At 43.1% G+C, this 25,831-nt stretch overlaps 1 protein-coding gene across 1 annotated transcript in view; it reads left to right on the forward strand.

Annotated features, from left to right (window-relative positions):
• The window catches only part of LOC143640789 (uncharacterized), a 99,365-nt gene that overhangs the window by 71,617 nt on the left and 1,917 nt on the right, over positions 1 to 25,831 (forward strand). The window contains exons 3-6 of the mRNA XM_077108354.1: positions 13,068 to 13,198; positions 13,678 to 13,737; positions 18,346 to 18,568; positions 18,691 to 18,905. Of these exons, the coding sequence (XP_076964469.1) occupies positions 13,068 to 13,198; positions 13,678 to 13,737; positions 18,346 to 18,568; positions 18,691 to 18,905 (629 nt within the window). The remainder of the gene's footprint in view (positions 1 to 13,067; positions 13,199 to 13,677; positions 13,738 to 18,345; positions 18,569 to 18,690; positions 18,906 to 25,831) is intronic.

Genomic DNA, 25,831 nt, shown 5'->3' on the forward strand with positions numbered 1-25,831 from the left:
CTCCATTGTGTATAAATGCCACATTTTTTAATCCATTCATCTATTGAAGGGCATCTAGGATGGTTCCACAGTCTTGCTATTGTAAATTGTGCTGCTATGAACATGGATGTAGCAGTGTCCCGATAGTGTGCTCTTTTTAGGTCTTTAGGGAATAGACCGAGTAGGGGAATAGCTGGATCAAATGTGGTTCCATTCAGAGCTTTCCAAGAAATCTCCATACTGCTTTCCAAATGGGCCGCACCAATTTGCAGTCCCACCAGCAATGTACAAGAGTACCCTTTTCCCCACATCCTCGCCAGCACTTGTTGTTGTTTGACTTCCTAATGGCTGCCAATCTTACTGGAGTGAGATGGTATCTTAGGGTGGTTTTGATTTGCATTTCTCTGACTGCTAGAGATGGTGAGCATTTTTTCATATACTTGTAGATTGATTGTATGTCCTCCTCTGAGAAATTTCTGTTCAGGTCCTTGGCCCATTTGTTGATTGGGTTATTTGTTATCCCATTGTCTAATTTTTTTTTAGTTCTTTGTATATTCTGGATATTAGGGCCCTGTCTGAAGCGAGAGGAGTAAAGATTTGTTCCCAGGACGTAGGCTCCCTATTTACCTCTCTTATTGTTTCTTTTGCTGAGAAAAAACTTTTTAGTTTGAGTAAGACCAATTTGTTGATTCTAGTTATTAGCTCTTGTGCTATGGGTGTCCTATTGAGGAATTTGGAGCCCGACCCCACAGTATGTAGATCATAGCCAACCTTTTTTTCTATCAGACGCCATGTCTCTGATTTGATATCAAGTTCCTTGATCCACTTTGAGTTAACTTTTGTGCATGGCGAGAGAAAGGGATTCAGTTTCATTTTGTTGCATATGGATTTCCAGTTTTCCCAACACCATTTGTTGAAGATGCTATCCTTCTTCCATTGCATGCTTTTAGCCCCTTTATCGAATATAAGATAGTTGTAGTTTTGTGGATTGGTTTCTGTGTCCTCTATTCTGTACCATTGGTCCACTCGCCTGTTTTGGTACCAGTACCATGCTGTTTTTGTTACTATTGCTCTGTAGTATAGTTTGAAGTCTGGTATAGCTATACCACCTGATTCACACTTCCTGCTTAGCATTGTTTTTGCTATTCTGGGTCTTTTATTTTTCCATATGAATTTCATGATTGCTTTCTCTATTTCTACAAGAAATGCCGTTGGGATTTTGATTGGCATTGCATTAAACCTATAGAAAACTTTTGGTAATATCGCCATTTTGATGATGTTAGTTCTACCTATCCATGAACAAGGAATATTTTTCCATCTTCTAAGATCTTCTTCTATTTCTCTCTTTAGGGTTCTGTAGTTTTCATTGTATAAGCCTTTCACCTCTTTTGTTAGGTTGATTACCAAGTATTTTATTTTAATTGAGGATATTGTGAATAGGGTAGTTGTCCTCATTTCCATTTCAGAGGATTTGTCGCTGATATACAGGAATGCCTTTGATTTATGCGTGTTGATTTTATATCCTGCACTTTGCTGAATTCATTTATTAGCTCTAATAGTTTCTTTGTAGACCCTTTTGTCTGCTAGGTATAGAATCATGTCATCTGCAAATAGTGATAATTTGAGTTCTTCTTTTCCTATTTTTATGCCTTTAATTTCTTTCATCTGTCTAATTGCTCTGGCCAGTGATTCGAGAACTATGTTGAACAGAAGTGGTAAGAGAGGGCATCCCTGTCTTGTTCCAGATTTTAGAGGGAATGTCTTCAGTTTTTCTCCATTCAGAATGATGCTAGCCTGAGGCTTAGCATAGATTTCGCTTACAATATTGAGGTATGCTCCTGTTATCGCTAGTTTTTCTAGAGTTTTGAACATAAAGGGATGCTGTACTTTGTCGAATGCTTTTTCTGCATCTATTGATGATCTTATGGTTCTTATTTTTAAGCCTATTGATGTGGTGAATAACATTTATTGATTTCCGTATATTGAACCAACCTTGCATCCCAGGGATAAATCCTACCTGATCATGGTGCACAATTTTTTTGATATGTTTTTGTATCCGGTTCGCCAGAAGTTTATTGAGGATTTTTGCATCTAGGTTCATTAGAGATATTGGTCTGTAGTTTTCTTTCTTTGAAGTGTCTTTGTCTGGTTTAGGAATCAGGGTGATGTTGGCCTCATAGAATGAATTTGGAAGTTCTCCCTCTTTTTCTGAAATAGCTTGAAAAGTATTGGTATTATTTCCTCTTTAAAGGTTTTGTAAAACTCTGCTGTATACCCATCCGGTCCTGGGCTTTTCTTAGTTGGTAGTCTTTTGATGGTTTCTTCTATTTCCTCAATTGATATTGGTCTGTTTAGGTTGTCAATATCCTCCTGACTCAATCTGGGCAAATCATATGACTTAAGAAATTTATTGATGCCTTCACTATCTTCTATTTTATTGGAGTATAAGGATTCAAAATAATTTCTGATAATCTTCTGTATTTCTGAAGTGTCTGTTGTGATATTGCCTTTTTCATCCCGTATGCTAGTAATTTGAGTTCTCTCTCTTCTTCTCTTCGTTAGCGTGGCTAAGGGTCTGTCGATTTTATTTATTTTTTCAAAGAACCAACTTTTAGTTCTGTCAATTTTTTTCAATTGTTTCTTTTCTTTCGATTTCATTAATTACAGCTCTAATTTTAATTATTTCTTGTCTTCTACTGCTTTTGCTGTTGTTTTGCTCTTCTTTTTCTAGGATTTTGAGTTGAAGTATTAGATCATTTATTTGTTGGTTTTTTCTTTTTTTAAGAAACGAATTCCAAGCAATGAATTTTCCTCTTAGAACTGCTTTCAATGTGTCCCATAGATTCCGATATGTTGTGTCTGTGTTTTCATTTATCTCTAAGAATTTTTTAATTTCCTCCTTGATGTCTTCTATATCCCAATGATCATTCAGTAACGTATTGTTCATTCTCCAAGTGATGCAAGATTTTTCCTTACTTCTTTTATCGTTGATTTTCAATTTCATTCCATTATGATCAGATAAGATGCATGCTATTATCTCTACTCCTTTATATTGTCTAAGAGTTGCCCTGTGACATAATATATAATCTATTTTTGAGAAGGATACATGTGCTGCTGAGAAAAAAGTGTAACTGCTTGATGTTGGGTGGTATATTCTATATATGTCAATTAAGTCTAGGTTATTAATTATGTTATTGAGTTCTATAGTTTCCTTATTCAACTTTTGTTTGGAAGATCTGTTCAGTGGTGAGAGAGGTGTGTTGAAGTCTCCCATGATTATTGTATAGTGGTCTATTAGACTCTTGAACTTGAGAAGAGTTTGTTTGATGAACATAGCTGCACCATTGTTTGGGGCATATATATTTATGATTGTTATGTCTTGTTGGTGTATGGTTCCCTTGAGGATTATGTAGTGTCTCTCTTTATCCCTTTTGATTGACTTTGGCTTGAAATCTATTTTATTTGATATGAGTATGGACACTCCTACTTGTTTCTGAAGTCCATATGAGTGATATGATTTTTTCCAACCTTTCACCTTCAGTGTATTTATGTCTTTTCCTATCAAATGCGTCTCCTGAAGGTAGCATATTGTTGGTCTTGTTTTGTGATCCATTTTACTAGCGTGTGTCTCTTAATTAGTGAGTTTAAGACATTAACATTTAGGCTTATTATTGAGATATGGGTTCTTCTTCCAGCCATATTTGTTTATTTATGTTACTAAACATGTTTTTTTTTCCTCTTTGATTTCCCCCCCCCCCATAACTGTACTACCTACCACTGTTGGTTTTCATTGATATTTTCCATTTCCTCTTCCTGTAATATTTTTCCAAGGATGTTTTGTAGAGATGGTTTCTAGCTACAAATTCTTTTAACTTTTGTTTATCGTGGAAGGTTTTAATTTCATCTTCCATCCTGAAGCTTAATTTCACTGGATACACAATTCTTGGTTGGAACCCATTTTCTTTCAGTGTTTGAAATATGTTATTCCAGGATCTTCCAGCTTTCAGAGTCTGTGTTGAAAGATTCGCTGTTATCGTGATTGGTTTACCCTAAATGTAATCTGGTTTCTTTCTCTTGTCGCTTTTAAAATTCTCTCCTTATTCTGTGTGTTGGGCATCTTCATTGTAATGTGTCTAGGTGTGGATCTCTTATGATTTTGCACATTCGGCGTCCTGTAGGCTTCTAGGATTTGGGATTCTGTCTCATTCTTCAAGTCTGGGAAGTTTTCTCGTATTATTTCATTGAATAGATTGCTCATTCCTTTGGTTTGGACCTCCAAAACTTCCTGTATCCCAATGACTCTTAAGTTTGGTCTCTTTATGTTATCCCATATTTTTTGGATTTTCTGGTCATGGTTTCTTAACAGTCTAGCTGAGCTGTCTATGTTTTTTTAAAGTTGAAATACTTTGTCTTCATTGTCTGATGTTCTATCTTCTAAGTGTTCTACTCTGCTGGTAGTATTCTCAATTGGGTTTTTAAGTTGGTTTATTGCTTCCTGCATTTCTAGGATTTCTGTTTGTTGGTTTTTTATAACCTCTATCTCCCTGTATAATTGATCTTTTGCTTCTTGGATTTGTTTATGTAATTCATTGTCGAAGTGGTCAAAGTGGTCTTTCATTGTCTGATTTTGCTGTCTAATGTCTTCGTTGAGACTCCAGATCATCTGAAGCATGTATATCCTGAATTCTTTATCTGACATTCCATCTGCTGCAGATATTACCTCTTCTAAATTTGAGTTGACCTGCATTGCTTGTGGTCCTTTCTTTCCTTGTCTTTTCATACTGTTTGCGTTTCTTTCTGCTTGGTGAAACTGTTGTGTTATTAATTTTTTTCCACTATATATTTATATTGTTCTTGTACAGTTGCAAATTCTCCCTCGCATGCGCGGGGGGTGGCCCTGCCCATCCTCCAATTGGGGAAATGTACCTACCATGCCGGCAGGCCGCTGGGCCTGTTCTTTCGGTGTTCGCAGTTCCGCCACCCTTGCAGGAGCGGTCTGCGGCTCTGCCCCTCTGCAGGACAGTGGTCCTGTTCTGCCCGTGGGTTGCAGGTCTGCCTACTTTGTGGGCGCGGGCAGCGGCTCTGCCCCTCCGCGGGGCGCCTGGCTTCTTTTGTCTGTCAGTTGCATGTCTGTCTACCTAGCAGGTGCTGGTGGCAGCTCTGTCCCTTCCCCAACTGGGGCGATGGCGGGCCACTGGGCCTGTTCTCCTGGTGGGTCGCAGGTCCGCCTACCTTGAAGGCGTGGGGGGAGGCTCTGCCCCTCCGTGGGATGCTGGGCCAGTTCTTCTGTTGGGTCGCAGGTCTGCCTACTTTGCAGGCACGTGGGGCGGCTCTGCCCCTCCGCGGTTTGCTGGGCCTGACCTGCTGGTGGGTCTCAGGTCCACCTACCTTGCTGGTGCATGGGGCGGCTCTGCCCCTCCGTGGTTTCTGGGCCTGTTCTGTCGGTGGGTTGCAGTTCCGCCTAACTTGTAGGCGCAGGGGGCAGCTCTACCCCTTTGTGGGCCACTGGGCCTGTTCTGCCGGTGGGTCCAAGGTCTGCCAGTCTTGCAGGCACGGGGGGCCGCTCTGCCACTCTCAGGTTTCTGGGCCTGTTCTGCGGTGGGTCACAGGTCTGCCTACCTTGCAGGCTCGCGGTGACTCTGCCCCTCCCCCAATCGGGGTGATGTGTCTTGTGGGCCGCTGGGCCTGTTCTGTCGGTGGTCACGGTTCCACCTACCTTGCTGCAGCATGGGGCAGCTATGCCCCTCAATGGGTTTTTGGGCCTGACCTGCTGGTGGGTCGCAGGTCCGTCTACTTTGCATGTGTATGGGGTGGCTGTGCCCCTCCGCTGGTTGCTGGGCCTGTTCTGCTGGTAGGTCGCAGGTCCTCCTACCTTGCAGGGGCGTGGCGGCTCTGCCCTTCCCCCAACCGGGGCGATGTGTCTGGTGGGCCGCTGGGCCTGTTCTGTCAGTGGTCATGGTTCCGCCTACCTTGCAGACGTGCGGAGGCTCTGCCCCTCCCCCAACTGGTGCGATGGCGGGCCACTCTGCCTGTTCTGCCATTGGGTGGCAGATCCGCCTACTTTGCAGGCATTGGGGTGGTTCTCCATAACACTGTTTTTAATGACATAAGTTCTAATGAGATTTATAAGAGCTAGTTTTCACATAGGGGATTGACATCAATCATTCAACATGATACTTTTAATGTGGTACTGGGAATTGAAGTCAAGGACTTTTGCATGTAAGGCAAGCCCTTTACAACTGAGCTGTATCCGCAGCCCCAATAATTAGTTATCAGCAGTAAAATTGGTGAATAAATTTGCTTTATTAAAGCCCAGAGAGCAGCACATGTGAAGCAAAATGATGAGAATAAAAGCAGGTAAAGGAGAAAAATTCCTACATAATTCTATTGTGTAAATAAGAGTTGCAATAAATTATTTAATATTCAAAGAAGCACACACAAACCAAAAATATACTTGAGATATGCATAGCAAAATTATAAGTAATAACAAGTCTCATTGTATAGTGGTAACCATTAGGTGTAGAAGACACATGTGATCCATGAGACACATTCAGAACTTCTAACAGCCCACATGATTATTTGAATGACAGTCTCTAGAACTTTCTGTATTATTATTTAAACATACCTTAAAACAAGTACTTTATTTAATTTTTCTCACTCCTTCAGACCACAATGTCACAAGTCATTTTTAAATAAATGAAATAAAAATTTTAAATATTAGATTTAAACAAACCACTTAGGTATTTTCACACATTTAAATTACATGGCACAGAGTTATAACAAAAGAAACACTACAAAAGCAACTTAAGTGAATAGACTATTAATCCCACATTTCATAGAAAATCAGGCACATCAGGTTAAACTGTGCAACTGTATCCCCACATGGCTCAATTTAAAGTAATGACTGAAAGAATACTAATAAATTGAGGAAAATATTCTGCAAGATTCTTGCACTTTAAATGCCTTTCTAAGGGTTTAAAAATAGTCTCCTTTGCAACGTCTCAATTTTCACCAATGAACAAACACATGCCTAGAGTTAGTTTAATGTTCTGATCTGTGATGTCCGTTTTCCACAACCACTTTTTTTTAATTAGTGATTTAACCAAGCTGCAGTACACCACTGAGTTGCATTTCCAGAACTTTTGATTGTTTTTAAACATTGTTTTTAGTCAGGGACTCAACAAGTTGCTTAGTTCATATCAAAATTACTGAGACTGTACTAAAATTGGCCATTCTTCTTTTTCATTCTTTCAAATTACTGCAATTAATTACAGCTGTGTGCCATCACACTGGACACTGCAACCTCTTTTGATACCAAATGTGCAAATTTTCACATCAACCAACGTTTTAACAACTAGTTGTCCAAAAATTCATTTCGGTTGACCCTTAATACATAAGCCTAATGTTTAGGGCTCACTTATGTAGAATTTCACTGACTTGAGGAGCACGTTGCAAGCCCCAGAATAATGTCTGTATTTGTGATCCATTTCCTATAAATTGGGAGTCTCTACAATTACACACTGAAATTACTCAATCTGATAGAACAACTCATGGAACAAAAGAGCACATTATGTATACCAGGTTCTTATAAAATATATAAACCAGAAAGATGACAATAAAAAAAAACATGCGTAGAGCATGAAAAAAAATGTCAGAGAAAGATGGGGCACTATATAGGCCATTTTAGGAAACAGCTTGTTTAAGATATTAAATCCTTCTGCTACAACAGTGAAGAGTCCTCTTTCTATTATGATTTAGAAGATCCTCCCTATTTTAAATATGATGATTCAGATACTCATTCTGCATATTCCTTTTTTCATTAAAAATTATTTGAACACTTTTACATTCAGTAGTCAGAACAAAATATTGTGACAAAATGTAACTTAAGGCTGTCCTTTGTGTACAACCCGTAGAACATTGAGCCATCTCATGTCAGCCCAAACATACAAAGCATTTAAAAAAAACTCCTAAGTTTTGGATGGATTAAGGGTAATTAATTTTTCATTTGGAATTTTGATTTATTTTTTTAATACCTGGACATTCTACAAGTGAGGTACATTCATAACCTTTTTTATTTATTTTCTTTTGAGGCAGGATCTCACTAAGTTGCTCAATTAACCTTGAATTTGTGACCTTTCTGCATTAACCTCCAAGTAGTTATAATTACTAGCATGTTCTAATATGTTCAGCATGATATTAATGATCTACCCTTCTTATACTTTTTAAATTTTCTCTTCCCTCTAAAATCAAGCCATTGGCAGCCTAATATTTGACATGTATCCATATCTTATATTTAATGATTTCCCAGTATTACAATATATATTTAGGGAAAAAAGCCACTTTTTACACATATCTGAATTTGTCTAATCTGACAGTCTTGAAGTAGATCAACAAAAAATAAAAAAAAAAATTATAACCATGAATAAAATTAAGAACTAACTAAACCATCAGTGATGTTCTTTCATAGGCTTAAAAATTGATCATAGTGTGAATATAATATTATCCTGAAATTTGCCTGTATCTTTCCCCTTTGGAAACATTTTTCATCTTTCAAAAATTAGTGATACATTACATTTCATAGATAATGAGAATGTTAAACTTTCTCATAGCTAATGAGAATATCTCCATCCACTATCTTATTTGCTTAAATACTTACTGTAAACCCCAACGTTGAGGCACTGCATTATGCTAGGGTCCTAGAGCAGTTCCCAGGGAAGCTCAGGCGAGGTGGTTGGGATGCTGCTAAGGTCCTAGAGCAGGTCCCAGGGAACCTCAGGGAAGGTAGTTGGGGTGCTGCTGGGGTCCTAGAGCAGTTTCTAAGGAACCTCAGGGGGGGAGAGTAGGGTGCTTATTGGGTCCTAGAGCCATTCCAAGGGACCTCAGGGGAGGTGGTTGGGATGCCGCTGGGGTACTAGAGCAGTTCCCGTGGAACCTCAGGGGAGGTCATTGGGGTGTGGCTGAGGTCCTAGAGCCATTCCCAGGGAACTCAGGGGAAGTGGTTGGGATGCTGCTGGGGTCCTAGAGCAGCTTCAAGGGCCCTCAGGGGACATGGTTGGGTGCTGACTGGGGTTTTAGAGCAGTTCACAGGGACCCCACCATGTGGGATCGAGTGCTGAGTTTGTCCTCTCTGGGGAGTATCTGGTGGCTCATGTTCAGAAAGTAACAGTGATTAAAATGGATCAGTTTCTAATACTCTGTGTGGGGCATGTGTGGGGCTCATTTAGCATTCACCATGGCAAGGAGGGTGAGTGTCATCACCCACTATTCATGTACAGAGATGCCAAGTCGAAGCAGCTCAGGAATACTGACCTGGTCTCACTGGGAGTCAGCTGAACCCCAACCTGCTCCAGGTGCCTGTGTGATCCTCTCAGGCCCAACTGCCTTCTTCATCCTGTGTGACTCCTGCTGTCCTGGGGACCTGTGGATGGCATGCTTAGGGCTTCTTAAGCCTGCACAGCAAACTCAGCTTGGGTTGCCCAAGCTCACAGGAACCCTCCAGACATGGCTGCATTTTCCTCACAGCACTCTCCATTACAGTCTTAGCTGGTGGCAGAGCCAGGGACTGAGCCTGGCCCCTGGGTGGCCAGCCATGCTCTGCCTCCCAGGGGCAGTGTCTGGGCTCTGGCCTGCCCTGCAGTGGGTACACCTTCTGATCATGTTGCTTGGCTCTCCAGGTTGCTCATCTGGGAGGCCAGATAATGTGATCTGGTGCTGTGCTGGAGGGGTCAGCAAGGTGCAGGCAAGGCCTGAGGCAGTCTGTGCATAGCTCGGTGGTGTGGCCATGGCCCCTGTGGATTTTAGTCCTGGAAGATACACAGACCCATTAGAGCCCTGTGGGCCCTCAACTGCTGTTGTCCTGTTCACACCTGACACGGTATTCTCGGGTGTGGCCTGGGTTGGTTGTGGTGCCTTTGCATTTGGACCATGAGTGTTTTCCCAGGGGTAATGGGGCCATGAGCTGGTGGACGCACTGACCTCACTCTCCTGCCTGTTGGGTATCAGTAGAGATGATGGAATCTGCTCTCCTAATATGGGCCATCTTTACTTTCACTGGGTGAAGTGGACAGTTTCCCTCCTTGGCCACCCACATAAGAGCCTGTCCAGTGACACCTCAGCAGGGTCCTCAAATGGAAAATGGGAGCAGAGAGCATGCCTTCCACCCAGTGGTACAAGGGTGCCATGGATCTATGAGAGGCTTCAGGCTGAGTCACCTGAAGCAGGAGGCCAGAGGCATCTTGGAGTTAGTTACTAAGTCATTTTCCTACTGTTAAATGGGTCCTGGAAAAGTGTGGCCATATTTTGGCCTGTGGCCCATGCCATCTGAGACTCACAGTCTATCCTGAGCTGTGTGCCTCCTTATTTCCTTGGGCTTAGGGCACAGCACTTGATACCAAGCAGTTCTTAAGAGTCAGGGGATGTTGAAAACAGTGAGTGAGAGACGGTGCTTGGCAGCCTTGAGGTTCTCTGAGTCCTGGTCACATGTTTCCTTAGCAGTCCCTACCCATGGCACACAGAGACCACTGTACTCACCCACTGGGAAGTTTGGAGATCTTGCCACCTGTGCACATTATAAGAACATCCAACAGGATCCAGACAGAGGGACAGAAAAGTCAGGGAGAGACTTGTGTCTCCAGTGGATGCCATCTCTCCAGGCCAAGGTTTCTAAGGAAATGCAAGGAACAAGAGATGGCAACCAAGCAGCTGGGAGTCTGAGGAAAGACTTTTCAGAGAGAGAGGGGGATGCAGAAGAGGTGGCAGCAGGAGGAGTTGGCAGAAAAGGAGGGCAGCTGGGGAGGGATCCATGTCAAGAAGGGGAGAGCAACAGGAGTGTAGGGTAGCAGGACAGTGGGCATCAGGAGGGGACAACACCGAATTTCCTTTTCTTTTAGTTAAAGAGACATGCCTGAGTCCCAAGTCCCACTGCACGGTTTCCTGGGAAAGCAGCAGCAGAAGCTTCATGCCACCCCCATGTCCCATCCTTCAATGCCTCAAATTCTGCTAAAAGAACATTACTCGCTTGGGCCATACTAGGGTTATAATTTTGACAAATTCTTTTAGAAATTTTTGAAAGTTTCAGCCACATGAAATCATGATGACTCATTTACCTTTCCTCACCCCACATTTTTTTTCTTTTTTAAAAGATTGAGTTAGAATTCATGTAATACAAAGTTAATAATTTCAAAGCCATCAATTCAGTGGCACTTAGCACATCACCCCAAAATGAAATTTGGTACCCACTAGTTAAGAAGTTCCTCCCCATTCCCCTGCTGTTTCTAGACCCTTGAGACAAGTGATCTGCATTTCTGTTTCTATGGTTCATCTTCTGTATGAATTATACCACTCAATATGTTCACTTTCCCACACTTCATAGAATAGTATTTTGATGGGCACTGTTGGAGCACGCATCATTCTTCAGCCATTTATACAGCTCAGTAATACTTCAAGGTCATGAATAGACCATGCTTTAGTTTTTCCTCAACAGTCAATGGACATTTGAGTTCTTGCAACCTGTACATATTATAAACAGCACTGGTCAGGTGGTGATACACAGCTTTAATAGGAGTCTTGGGAGGCTGGGGAGGAGGATTGCAAGTTCAAAGCCAGCCTTAGCAACCTAGCAAGTCCCCAAGCAATTTAGCAACCCCTGTCTCTAAACAAAATTTAAGAAGGGCTGTGGATGTGGCTCAATGACTAAGTGACCCTACATTCAATCACTGGTACCAAAACAAAACAAATCAAAAACCCCAAACAAACAAACAGTGCTGTTGTGCACATGTTTGTATGTGTATTTTACTGAGTTTCTTTTTTCAATTCTTTGGAGTCTAAGCCTAGGAGTGGGATTGCTGGGTCTTGTAGTCATTTTATAAGTATTCATTGTTATGTATATTAGGGGATCTCTTGCATCCATAAGTACACAAACACAATTTGGTTAACTTCACTCCCCAGTGCCTGCTCTTACACTCCCTCCTCCCTGCTTCTACTCCCTCCTCTTCTGGTTTTTCATCTATTTTTATGAGACCCTCCCCAGATTTTTCTTCCTTTTTTGCTTTCTAGTTTCCTCACAAGGGAAATCGTATGTGGGTCCTACAGTAGTTCTAGGTTAACATTTTGAGAAATTGGCAAACCATTTCCAGAGCAGCTGTGCCTTTTACATCCCCACCAGCAACATGTGAGGATCTGATCTCTCCAGGACCTCACCACCTCCTTTATGTCATGTTTTAACCAATGAGTGAGTGTGGAGTGGTGGCTCACTGTGGTCTTGATTTGCATTTCCCAGTGACTGATGATGCTGAGCATCTTCTCATGCACCTGTTGGCCCTCTGTATGTCTTCTTTGGAGAATTGTGTAGTCAAGACCTTTGCCTATTTTTTAATTGTATGATTTGTCTTTTTGTTATTGATTTGAAAGAATTCTTTGCATATTCTGAATATTAGACCTTATCAGACAGATATCTGTAGATTATTCCTCACATGTCACTGTCTACAGTATCTTCACTTTTGCTCATCTTGTTTTAACCAACAGCACCTTGGACCGTGTGTGGTCTGATGATTAATCTTGAGGGGATCTTGGCTCCCCAGATCTCAGCAGTGCCTGTCTTTGCTCTTTGACTACTGCACATGGGCCTCGTCTGCCTTTGGCATTTCTTTTGTGTGTTCATGGCAAAGACTGGCAGAGCCTTGCTGAGCATTCCCGGTCTTTGTGTGCTCAGTGCAGTGGCCTCTTGGGTCCCTGACGTGGCAGTGCCTGGCCTTCCTCATCCCATGGTGACTCTTCCCCACTTGCAGGTGAGGGGCAGAATCCATCTACTTCCCCACATACCCATCACACCCCATAAATCCCAGTGGTAGGAAGTGACCTGTACAAACTCAGAATAAACTGAAAATAAATAAAAATAGCCAACGCTTTGGGCTCCGATTGTCAGGCACTTGTAAAAATAACAGGACACTTTGTTTTCAGAGGAAAGCCACTCATGGTGTTCTGTCTCTTGGAGGAAGGATACAATGCCCACACTGCCCACTATGTGGTCGCGTTGGCCTGCAGAGTCAACCTGGGATGTTTTCTTGTAAATATTGTTTCTTACCTCACAGAATTAAGGTGGCAGCAGGCGTGAATATCACAGCCTTGAGAACCAGCAATGGAGACCAGTGGGCAGTGGACCACAGCAGCACCCAGATGATGACCATCCTGGCCTGCATGGGCCAACAGACACCCAGGGCAGGTGAATGCTGAGAGGCCCAAGGCAGTCGAGGGACTGGGGACAGTGTGGGAAGCCAGGGCTGGATGTGGCATCTAGACCAATGCAGCTCCACTGAGGAGACATGTTCTTTCCATATCAGTAGCCCAGCTTCTGAAGGGCTGTGAAGCAGGACACATAGGGCAGAGCTTGGTCCTTCTGTTCTTCATGCACAAAAGCCTAATGAGGTTGACAGTGTCCAGAGCCGCTGAGTTCACATTTATCACGGTGCAGGGTTTAATATCTAGTTTTAGATCATCTTTATTATTGTTGTTACTATTGTTTTTAACTAAGGGTTGATGAAGGTAGTGGGAAAAGCAGAATTGACATAAGAGGTGAGAGAAAAGTGGACATTTTATGGCAGACAGAGGGAAGCTCTGGCTTTTGGTCATTGTTCCTTACCACCTAAATAGTCATTGCTCTGATGTAACACCTGGGGACTGGTGCATGTCTTTGGGCTTAAGCTAGGTCCCTGGCGCTGCTGGCTGGCACCCTCTCTTCTCCAGCTGGGGCTCGAGCCTCAGGTATGTGAGCTGTGCTCAGCTGTGCCACAGAGAGAGGTCCTCAATGATAATGTTTCATTGGGACAAATGGTGGGTTACAGGATCCCTTGCCTGAAGCCTCGTCCCCTGCCCCATCCCATGTATGGAGAAAGCATCTTCATCTTGTGGAGCAAGGTTATTCAGGTTAATGACTATGGCAGCTGTGCAGAAACTGTCGCAGCTCAGGCCTCACCCTGGGTGAGGCACAAGCTCCTCATCTGGGCACACGAGCCCCTCGGGCAATTGCTCTGTCACCCTGCATTGTCATAGTCTTTTCTCTTCCCTTTCTTCTCTATTAGACTCTTTGAGAACCAAAGGCACAGGAGCTTTGGTGGGAGTGTGTGTGGTGGGGGCAACCTGTTCCATGGAGTGGCATGGTGTGGCTGCCTCTTCCTTGTGACCCTGACAGCATCAGCTGCAGTTTTGCTCTGCCTGCAATTTCAGAGGCAAGAGGGGATCAGATGAGTGCTGGTTAGAAGCCTGTTAGGAACCACTGTCTGGGTGATCTGAACACCTCTCCCTTCAAACTCATTCCAATAGCCTCAGGTGACCACGATGTCCCTGGAAATCTATGTCTATCTGCTGAGCACCCTCAAATGCTGGGCACCCCAAGTCCAGAGCATCACCAAACCTTGAACATACCCAAATTCTGAGCACCCCAAGACTTGAGCACACCAAATTCCTGAATTTTTAATATTATCTCAGGGGATTCAGCTGCAAGTAATAGATCATCTGCCCACAGATAGCTGCTACAAAAGAATTTGGTCATCTCACATCTCAAGCAATTCATAGCTGGTTGGTCCTGTTATTGGTGACACACTGGTACCACATGCCTGCTATGTGTTTCTGTCCTTCTACTCAATTCCAGCCAGAGAATTGACTGCCATCTTCTACCTTATCTCCTCATGGTCACAAGATGGCTGCAGCTCTTCCAGGCATTGAAAAATTACCCAGAAATATTCATGGGTTGAAAAGGAGAGGGACTTGTCCTAAGTGTCTTCTTCTACAGTCTCCAGGGGAACCTTCACTTCAGAGCTCATCAGTAAACTGTGGGATCTCTGCCTTTGCCCAAGAAGCAGGTACTCTTGGGAAGTACCTGTTGGGTAATATTTTGGGCTTTGTAGTGGGAGATGGTCTCTGCCATCAGAAAATGAAGAGGGGAGAGTAGCTGATAGTACTCTTCAGAGTTGGTGTCTGTCAAGGGCTGTGACTTTATTCTGTTTTGCACAGTGTGTGATGCAGCTTTTCATTACTGTGACCAGGACACCTGACCCCTACAGCTCTGAGGAAAGAAGGTTTACTTTGTCTGACCACTTCAGAGGCTTCAGTTCATGGCTGGCCAAGTAGATGGCTTTGTTCCTGAGGTGAGGCAGAACATCATAGCTGGAGGGTGTGGTGAGGAGAGCTGCTCAGTCCCAGGCCTTGGGAGTGGAGAAGGCAGGAGCTGGGAATGAGATGAATCTTCTCAGGCCACATGCCTTGTGATAAACTTCCTCCAATGGGGGAATAATCCCCCAATAATCCATTCCCATATTCAATCCATCTGCTGCATTATTCCACTGAGGAGGTAAGGAACTGGGGATGGAGTCATTTCCTTTGAGCCCCGCCTCTGGATATTGCTGCACTGGGGACTAAGCCTTTAGGTGCATGAGACTTCGGGAGACTTTCCAGACCCAAACCATAACACATACCACTGCTTTGCATATTCCTGGTGGAAATGTTCCTCTCAGGTGCTTGGTTTATCAGGTGGTTTTGTCCATTTGGTCCTATAACAATGAAGGTCTTCAGGCAGGTTGAGTTCATGGTGGACAGGCACCAGGAGTATTGGATTGGGGCTCCAATCTTCTCCTCTAAGCCTGTCCCCATCTTCCCATGGTTGTATTTCTTTCAGGTGCTCTCCATCCTGGAGGAGGATGGTGGAAACTGACTACATCTGTATCCATCTGCTGATGTGGTCACTCTGATAGAAGCTTTTCTTCCCAGACAGGCACAGCACAGATCCTGGTCATCCCTGACCCTGGGGATATAACTATGACATGTGATCCCCTGAGCAACTGCCATAGCCATCCCTGAAGTCAGGGGTATCCATCAACCTCAGCTGAAGCCCTGTGATGGAAGGTGGGAGGGTATCTGGTGGGCCATGGACTCTGATGGGGACTTGAGTCAGAGTGATCCAGACAGTCACCACAGTGTCATGGGTCCTGATACCCCCAGAGCATGCGGTGGGTGCCATCTCTTCCTGCATCCTGGGACCCTGGGTAGGTGATGGTGTCCAGGTTCCATTCAGAGGGAATTTTGTTGAAATATTTGGTCAAACGGTAATGTTTCAAATGCAGAGAACCACACAAGTTCGTGGAGGTGGTTGTCACTGTTGTTTTCTAAGAGCAGAATCTGCAGTTCTTAGAAGTGACTGAGAAAGAGCTGTGTGATTGACAGCTCCTGACCTCACCCTCCTCCCCAGGGCTGAAGAAGGGCAGGGATTGTGGCTGTGGTGTGATAATTTATGCTTATCTAGTATCCCCCTAGAATCCATTCCATAATGCAAATAAATAACTGCTTCTTTTTATGCCTTCTGTTGCATTTTTATATCCAATGACATGTGAAACACAAGCCTGTGCAGGAAACTTGCTGCTAACAGGAATGTGTAAATGTATCTCAGCACATCATCTGGCCGGAAGCTGTGAGCCCTTGTAACAACCTTGAGTGGAACTGAGTTTTTAATAGAATATAATTTACAAACTGCCTGAAATCCTGTGATAAGAATTACACGTGTTGTGTGGGGAGCCCTGATGCACACAGCTAGGAGGGCAGTGCAGGTCTTAATTTAAAATTTTGTAATGAGTACTAATCCTGACGGAATGTGAATAATAAAGATGAAAGCAGAAGACAGAAGGGTTGTGTTGCCAAAAGAGAAAAGATTAGAAAAAGAAACAAATTGTAAAGGTTCAGAACAGATAAGCTGAAGCCAAGGGAACAAGACAGAGGACATGGCTCTCTGCATGGAAGCCATGTGCCTTTGGCCAGTGGGGGCAAGTGTTTCCCTGCCTTGTCTGGCTGTTGGACCTAGACTGTAGGAAGTGAGCTACCAGGACTCATAGTTCAAAGCCCTCCTCTTCTGAGCACTGCGGTTGGGGCAGAGGGAGTCTCTGTTGTCCACAGGGAAGAGGGGAAGCAAAGCCCAGGCTTTTTGCAGAGGACAGTTTCTCCCCATGCTGTTGCCCTGGTTCAACGTGCGCTGGGAAATGTGGCCATGTTTGGAAATTTGGAATCCATCCCCAGCTCCCTTCTGGGAATTTTCTTTGCTGCTGTAGTCCAGACAATATGGTGACAGTTTGCTGGCTTCCATTACTGGAGCGAACACTTGAGACATCGACTTGCAGAGAGAAGGGGTTTGTTGGCATATAGTTTTTGAGGATTTTGACTGTGGTCAGGTTTGGGGGCTTGTGCTGAGTTAGCACCCTGTGGAAGGGAGCATGGGGTAGAGAAAATGTTCACTCACTCTTTCCTTGAACAAAGAAGAGGAGGTAGCTGGCTTCCTGCAGCCTCCCTCAAAGCCCATGATCTAGTGCCTTCTGCAAAGTCCCCAAAGGCTCCCCACCTCATTAACACCAGACTAGGAATACCATCAACACCTGGCCTTTGGGGACAACCCAGATCCAAATGGAAGCAATCACTAATGAAAAAGGGGAGGGCCACCCTGTCAATCAATTTGACGAACCCAGTTGCTTTTTGTTAATATTTAACCATTGGCCATGGAACAAAAACACAATGCTTATTAAGACAGCCAGAACATCATGGTTCATGGGGCATGAATCAGACTGCGATTCCCAGTGGGGTTACAGTTCACACCTGAGCCGGAAAGAAGGAGGCAGCTGCCGGCCGGTCCTTACCAGGCCATGCAGCACCCCTGCAACTAGCCAGTGCAGGTGACCCTCCTCACCACCATTTGGTGTTAGTTTCTTCTCTCCTTCTATTATAGGGTTAACTGAAAAGTGAAAGAACACAGGGAAGGGTTAGTCTGTCTCTCAGGAACATTTGTGTGATTCGGTCATCTATACCGTATTTTATGAAAAGATTTTGTTAAAATCACAAACACACAAACACGTCTATAGACAGACTTATATAAAATCATACACACACACACACACACACACACACATACATATATATATATCAGGAGCCAGGAATCATTTTTAAAGTCTTTCAGGAGAACAACATTTCAAAAATTAGAAACCTGAGTCCTTGAAGTGGATACCTGTAATTATTTCCACTTGACAGCTGTTTGAGTGGAGGCCCAATTCAGCAACTCTCATGGTTCCACAACCAGTTTGTGGTCAAAGCCATTGACTCCAAAGCCTATGCTTCGACCACTGCCTGAGGCTCTGAAGATGCTTGTCAAGGGGTCCCTACATGAGTCCCCATCCTGCAGCTCTCTGTCCCACTGGATGGAATGCTCAGTAGCAGCAGCTCCTACAGTGCCAGCGGCCATTTAGCACATGGACCTAGGCAACAGAGGTCCCTCTAAAGACAGGCCCACATTCTCATCTCCAGAACTTGTTTGCCTGATCTTTAATCAATGGGCCTTTGCAGAGGTGGTTGATGTGGGGTATAAGGTGGCCTTCACTGAGAAACTGGCACCCCCCTCCTTGGCTGGACAGGGGAGGGAACTGGCACCATGTTCTGTGAAGGAATCCATTGCAGCTTCTCATTCAGTGAGGAGCAGTCTTCTGTCCACAGAGGATCCTGAAAGCTCATCCGGATATGGTGCCACAGACAGGCAGCTGTGGGCCAGGTTCTGTGAACACTGCCATGTGTGAGTTGAAGGTGACAATCGTTTCCTTTGTTGACAAAGGGGAATGGGCCATTTACTGTGTTCTTGACATTATGCTGAGTTATGTGCTTCAAATTGAACTTTAATATGTGTTTGTTTTCCAGAGTAAATTGCTCAGTCTATGAGATCCTACAAGTGGACTTTGGCATCAATAACAGCAATGATCTGGCTGGGACCCAGCAAATCAGCTGTCAAGTGGCGTACCCAATCAAGGACTTCATGAGTGAGCTGGTCATTTCTGAGATCTTTATCAGCCAGATGACCTTTGGGGGCATCGTCTCTCTTGCAATGGTGTGCAATTGTGGCTTTAGGAGAAGAGGTACAGAGAAGTTTTCTTTGAATACTTTGATTACTCCAATGTCATAAAGCAGAATGTCATCTGTTCTCTCCCATTCACTTGGTACATGTTGTTTAAACAAGAAAAATATTATTAAATTACATTTCAAGCAGAACTAGTATGACACTGTGTAAAAACGTGGATGTGTAACCGATGTGATTCTGCAAACTGTATACTGGGTAAAACTGGGAGCTCATAACCCACTTGAATCAAATATATGAAATATGATATGTCAAGAGCTTTGTAATGTTTTGAACAACTAACAAAAAAAATTGCATTTTATTTACCTGCTTTCCATAGTGCGTCCTGGAAACTATGTAGGCCTACTGTGTAAATCCCTTTTCATTTTTGTAGACTGTGGAATGGTTTCCTGGGGAGCCCTCATCCTTTGTTGTCTCCATCTTTCTGCATGTCAGGACCAAGTGTTGTGCTGAGGGAAGATAGTTTTATTGAAATGTATGGTAGGGTGTGTGTTGAGACAGAGTACTGTGTGCCCAGTTACCAGACCTTCATCAATTGGCTTTGCTTTGAGACACCCCAGGTGGCCTGGGATTGGCAAACTTTGAAGTGCAGTTGGGCCAAAAGAATCTTGTTGGCAACTGCCGAGAATAACTTATACAGGATCCCAGAGCCCACTAAACTGCCTGTGGTTTTGCTTCATGGGTCAGAAGGCGATTAGGTTACTTTCCCTGTGTTTGGCTGAAACTCTGTCCACAACTAAGGCCCAGGGACCACACTTGAGGATGGAGTCATGGATAATATTTCAGTTCATAAAAAGGAGGGTGCTGTGGGTCTATGGGAGGGCCATGCACTCCATGATCTTCTGTGCTGGAAATGATCAGGTACATTCTGCACTGAGTTGAACTTCCTGCTGGGACCTCACACACAGATGTTCTGGGGAAATCTGTGGCTGCCTTGGATCATTTGTCACTCAAGATGGATACCAGAGTTGAGCCAATTACAGATGAAAACCCTATTCAATAATTTATCTACCTTTACTCCACCCATCTTGAGTACCTAACATGTTCCCTTTGCCTGGAACACATGTTCCCTGACTCTCCATGGGGTGGTTCCTCTCCTGTGTCTTGGCTGTTAGAGAGGCACCTTCCCTGACCACAATGGTTTGTGCAGCCCTCAGCCCCTCTCTGCTCTTCTGTTTCTGTCCATGTCTTTCTGCTTCATGATACTCACAGATGTCACCACTGGCCATTGCTGGAGTCATCTACTGACTCTCTCCCCAAAAGATGAGATCCTGGCCAGTTTCATCAATCCCTTTCTCCGTGGCACCCAAAGCAAGGCCTGGCACAGTTGATGGTTGTTGAATGAATAAATGGACCTTGTGCTTGAATCCAAGTTCCAGGGCATTTAGGTTTTGAAAATTATGTGATGCTTTCAGCAGTGATCCCCATTTTGGTGTGGTGGAGTCACAACTTGGTAGGAAAGCAGCTGCTAAGAAACAGAGGTGGCTGGTGTGTATTTCAGGGAGAGATGAGGCATCCTTGCAGTCCCTCTCCCTGGGAGCTCTCCTGCAGATTCTCCAGATCAACCAAGTTTGAGCAAAAGTTGGGGAATATCTTCACTCAAGTCCTTGCTCTTTGTTCCATGCTTCATTTCTGGCTCTCAATTCCCTATTGATGCTAAAGCCTCCTGACACTTACGAGGGTGGAATTCAGCAGAGAGCTCCGTGCTCTCTTTTTTGGAAGGCACTAGTTTCAAGAGTTTCAGGGAAGCAAGATGTGTTTACCTATCAGGGTCTGGGACCAGAACAGGAGTGGAGAACAGGGCTGGTCAAGTGCAGAGCACAGGCTGAATCAAGCCTGGTGCCTGGTTTGTACATAAAGTTGTTTTAAAATCCAGCCATGATCATTTTCAGAGACTCTGGCTGCTTTGATGGTGATGCTGGTGGATTTGAGTATTTGCAACAGAGTGTGCCTTTGGCTGAACTTTAATTTTACCACCTTGTAATAATGTGTGAGGAGGTGGGTGAGGAGAGGACTGCTGTCCTGTTGCTGTTAGGGAGCATTGTTCTTGACTCTCAGCATTTCTCATCAGGAAATGAGACTTTGCCAAAAGCACTCCAGCCCTTTTTGACCAGTAGTGACGTTGTTTTTCACTGGGTCACAAGACTCAGGTGCTGGGCTAATTGAGATCTCACTCACAGGGTCAGGTCCCAGGGTGGGGGCAGAGCAGAATTGGGGGAAAGAGCTGCCAACAACTTCATGGCTGTGAATGAAGGGGTGGGTTACAGAATGTGTCCTGTGGTCAAGATGCAGGTCAGCTGGACAGTCTTTTACAAGAATTGCCACTGTCCTCAGGGAGCTATCAGTTTCTTGGTGACTGGAGCACAGGCAAGTGGATAGAGCTGGGTGCTGCCCCCATGGGTGGCTGCCTGCAGCTTAGGTGAGGTGCACTCTCTGTCACCAACCATATTGTCCTGTTTTCTCCATGCTGGTGCAGGCTGAGCATCTTGACACCACACAAGGCCATGATCCTGCTGTGTGCTGTGCACATTGTGGCGATGAGCACTCCCACCTAGCTAATCTTCACTCAGCGGCACTCATGGTGTAGCCATCTGCAGTTGGAAAGTGCTGTGGAGGGAGGGCACTTGTATCAGGTGTGATCACACTCAGGACCCCAGTCATTTAGTGGAGTTTCCTGAGGATTGAGACATTACAGGCAGTCTTTGTACACTGGCCTGCATATTGCATGCAGTTAATAATAATTAGATTTTATTATTTTCATCTAATATCGTCATCACACTCACATTCACTCACAGGTAAAATGATCCATTTCAAACTGACAAGGACAATGTGTGTTCAGTAAGCTCAATTTACACATGACCAGAAATAACCACTCTTGTTGGTAGAGCCAAAAGCTTGTGCAGCTGGTGTTCACACTTGCAGCAGAGTGGGTGCCACATGGGTGCCATATAGGTACCACACTGGTGCCCAGCTAAGCATCTTTCTAGCACGTGGCTGTAGTGGATCATAAATATTACTGTGCACAAATGTGAGGATGCCTCATGGCTGTGTCAGTAGCAGTAATATTTATAACCCATCCACAAAATGGCCATCGTGTGGCACATTCATCAAGGGCTTCTACTCTGGGAGCATTCAGTTTTCTGGGTGATGAGGCCTGAGTTACAACTTTAGGAGCGATTATGTGAGGGAATCCTGGTTCTATTTGACACCACCTTTAAGGTGGTGAATCATCAGGAGAGCCAGTCTGGAGACAGTGCTTTTTTTAAAATCCAAAAGACCCATTTGACTTTTGGCAGGTGAACTAGGCTGTTTATCTCAGCATGGAGCCATGGCTGTGGGAGCTGTCCATGGGCACTGTGGCTTCCAGAAGCCTTCCATAAGCCTTTTATTTCTGTTTGGAAATGACAAAGAGTTCTTGCCAACAAATGGCCTTGCCAGTGTCTGCACTGGCCCTTGGGGGAGAGCCCTTCCCAACAGCTGGAGACCAGGGAGATGTCTGTGCTCACACTAAGACAAGCTTATCAGTTCCTGTCTGACTCACTCTCTGCTGAAACTGCCCCTTCACCAGGTCTGCATGGGTTGTCCCATCTGCAAAAGCATCACATGGACTCTGCAGTGTTGTGTTACCAGTTATTGTGAAGGCAAGACACAGGAAAACACCTACACGAATGCCACATAATGCACATATGGGAAATGCTACTGCTATGTTTCCTTTTTATTTTTGCTTAAAGAGGAAATACACAAGAATAGTGTTGGCATTCAGAATGATTCCTGATGGGCGGCACAGGCTCAGACCAGGTATAATAGGTTTGATTTGTAAATAATCACAATGGCTCTACCCTTTCCTGGGCCCACCAGCTGCACGCCAGCTTCAAAGCACACATCAAGTGCCCTCATGCCCCATGCTTGCCTGGCTCACTGCAGAGCCCAGAGAACTCATTTCTAAATTCCAGTGGTCAAGGTGTCATTTTTTTTAATCTGCTTTGAGTTTTTCTTTTCCCAGAAGGGAATCATGGGTGACTATCCCTAATATACCCACTAGATGGCTCTGACATGCCAGGTTGTGGCCACAGATGTGCCCTTCTTCCCTCCCCTACAGGGCTCCAGAACACCTGAGGCCAACTGGCTTTGCCTAGTCTCCCCTGAGAGTAAGCAGAGAGGCTCGCTTCTTTCTCCCACATGGTCCAGCAATCACCTGGCACCTGGCAGGCTGGAAAGGTACTGCCTCCCTTCTCCACACTACTGCAGGATCCACAGCTAGTGGACTTTTCCCCTGAAAAGTTTTTAATATTTTTATTTCTAAGGATTGGTGCTCATTATAAAAATTTTAGCTACATATGGAGAAATCCAAATCCCAGCACCCTAAGTATGACTCCCATTCTAAATGGCTTATCTAAGCCAATGCTGTGCAGAGACAGCTGAGTGGACAGAGAATTGGGGGTGATCATCTCACCCTGTAGCTGTGAGCTCCCGCTCTGCATGCTATGATTCCAAGAGATTTCAAGTCCCCCATTCCCTTCTACTTAAGAAGAACCAAGGAATCTAATGTGAGATCCTTGCACTTCAAAAAGCATCAACCACCAAAAGGTACTGATTTTTGATAGAATAAAAACCATCTATATTTTGCCTAGAAGAATCTCAATTCACCACCAAAAGAAACACATAGGACAAAAGAGATGAATAAGAGAAAGTTATCTCAAGCAAATGGAAACAAAAATTAAATGAAAGTAGCTATTCTTATATCACAAAAATTACACCTTAATACCAAATGATTCTCTTGCCTTAGCCACCTGAAGTGCTGTGATTACAGGTGTGCACCACCACAATCAGCTGACTTTAGTTTTCAATGCAGTTGAAATTCAATCAAATTATTAAAAAATTATTTTAACTCTTCAATCATATCCAGTTACCCCAATAACCAAAACGTTCATTTCTTCTTATCTTAATGTTATTGTTTTGATATATAAAGCTTTAAAATCAGATTTTTCTTATTTAAACTGATTTATACATTAGTGTTCTGATCCCTAAACAACCACTGTTATTTACTTATAACATATTTTTAAATAAATGCATATTTCTATAAAGCATAGTATTAAGATGTATAAAGATTAATAAAATGATAATAATAACAATAATATAATAATAATAATAATAATATGCAAAGAAAAAAGCAAACATAAAAAAAGTAAATAGTATTTGTCAGGAGGATAGACATTGTCACAGGTAAAAAACCTAAGCCTCTTCAGACCTTGTAATTATTTGATCTGCACATGCTATATCAATTAGATTTACATATTCATATAATTTTCAACTCTCAAAGAGTTGTGGTACAAATCTATGTATTACAAGATAACAAAAATAGAAGACTGTAAAAGAGGAAGCAGAGTCACACAGCACAAGTAGTAAACAATAACCAAAATGGCACTAGTAAATATTCACCTGTCAAGAACCACCTTAATGGGTAAATTCTCCAGTAAAAAGACATAAAGTTCTATAATACATAGAACAAAAAAAGACATCTATATTTTGCCTAGAAGAAACTCATTTCACCTCTAAAAAAACACATAGGATAAAAGTGAAGAATAATAGAGAGATATCTCAAGAAAATGGAAAAAAATTTAAGTAGCTTTTTTTAATTCACAAAAAATAAACCTTAATACCAAAAGTAAAAATAGACTAAAGTCGTTATATAACGACAAATGGTTTCAATTAAGCAAGAAAATATCATAAGTATAAATATAAAATCACATAATACTACAACACATAGACATAAGACAGACACTACTTCATCTAAAGGGAGAAAGAGATTTCAATGTATATTAATAGAGAACTTCTAATAACAGAGTTTGAAAAATGGATGGATCTTTCATCCAAAAACATCAAAAAAAAAAAAAAAGACACAAAGGATTGTGTTTTGACCATAGAAATATAAGGACAACATTCCTCTGGTGAGCAAACTCCCAGGAGGTAACAGGCACCCTGTTTTCTATGTTTGGAATACTCTGAAGTTTCTTTCCGAAACCAGCAAGATAACTAATACGTGTGCAATACCTAACTGTTGTGGCAATGCCTTGCATGAGGAAGCTCTTTTCTAGAATCTTATCAGTCTTGACCTTGACCTTAGACACTTAGCTCGGGGAGGGGGGGGACCTCTCTTTTTAGACAACCACAGTGTTTTGCCAAGCTCTGCTGCACCTGAAGCTGTCCACATAATAGTAATTTTAAACAATGGACTCACTTGAGAGGCACACGAATCTCCTAACATTGCACATTGCAACCTTAATAGGTAAGTATCAAAAAGCTGCATAATGTTGCTAAATCTGAAACCTAATGGCACAATGAACAATAGTGTACTACTGATGCCAGTGCCATAATGTAACCTACTACTATAAGTAAAGCTGGCAGCTTGGACAAGGAGACTTTCTACCATTCTGTAATTCTGCCTCTGCACCTTGCTTCTGTCTTTTCTTCTTTTTTTTTTACACAGAATTTAAAGTACACTGCAGAGCAGATGGACTTAACAGAACTTTCCAACAAAAAACAAAAGAAGACAAATTCTTCACAATGGTACCAACAACATTCTCCAGAATAGACAATAGATTAAGTCATAAAACAAACCTTAACAAATTTTAGAAGCTAAAAATCATTTCAAATAACTTTTTTTCTGAACACAATGTAATATAAAACTGGAAACCTACAACAGAAGGAACTTCAGAAACATCCAACATGTCTGCAAATGTAACAACAAGCTCTCAATAGCCAAGAGTTAATGAATATGTAGAATAAAATTTTTAAAAAATTCTTGAGAAATATGATGATAGAAACACAAAATAAAAAACCCTATAGCATAGAGCAGAGGCAATTTTAAGAAGATTTGATCAGTACATACCTACACTTCAAGGAGGTAGAAAATCAAGAACATGCCAG

Source organism: Callospermophilus lateralis, unplaced genomic scaffold (assembly GCF_048772815.1).
Source record: "Callospermophilus lateralis isolate mCalLat2 unplaced genomic scaffold, mCalLat2.hap1 Scaffold_6079, whole genome shotgun sequence".
NCBI classification, from domain to species: Eukaryota; Metazoa; Chordata; class Mammalia; order Rodentia; family Sciuridae; genus Callospermophilus; species Callospermophilus lateralis.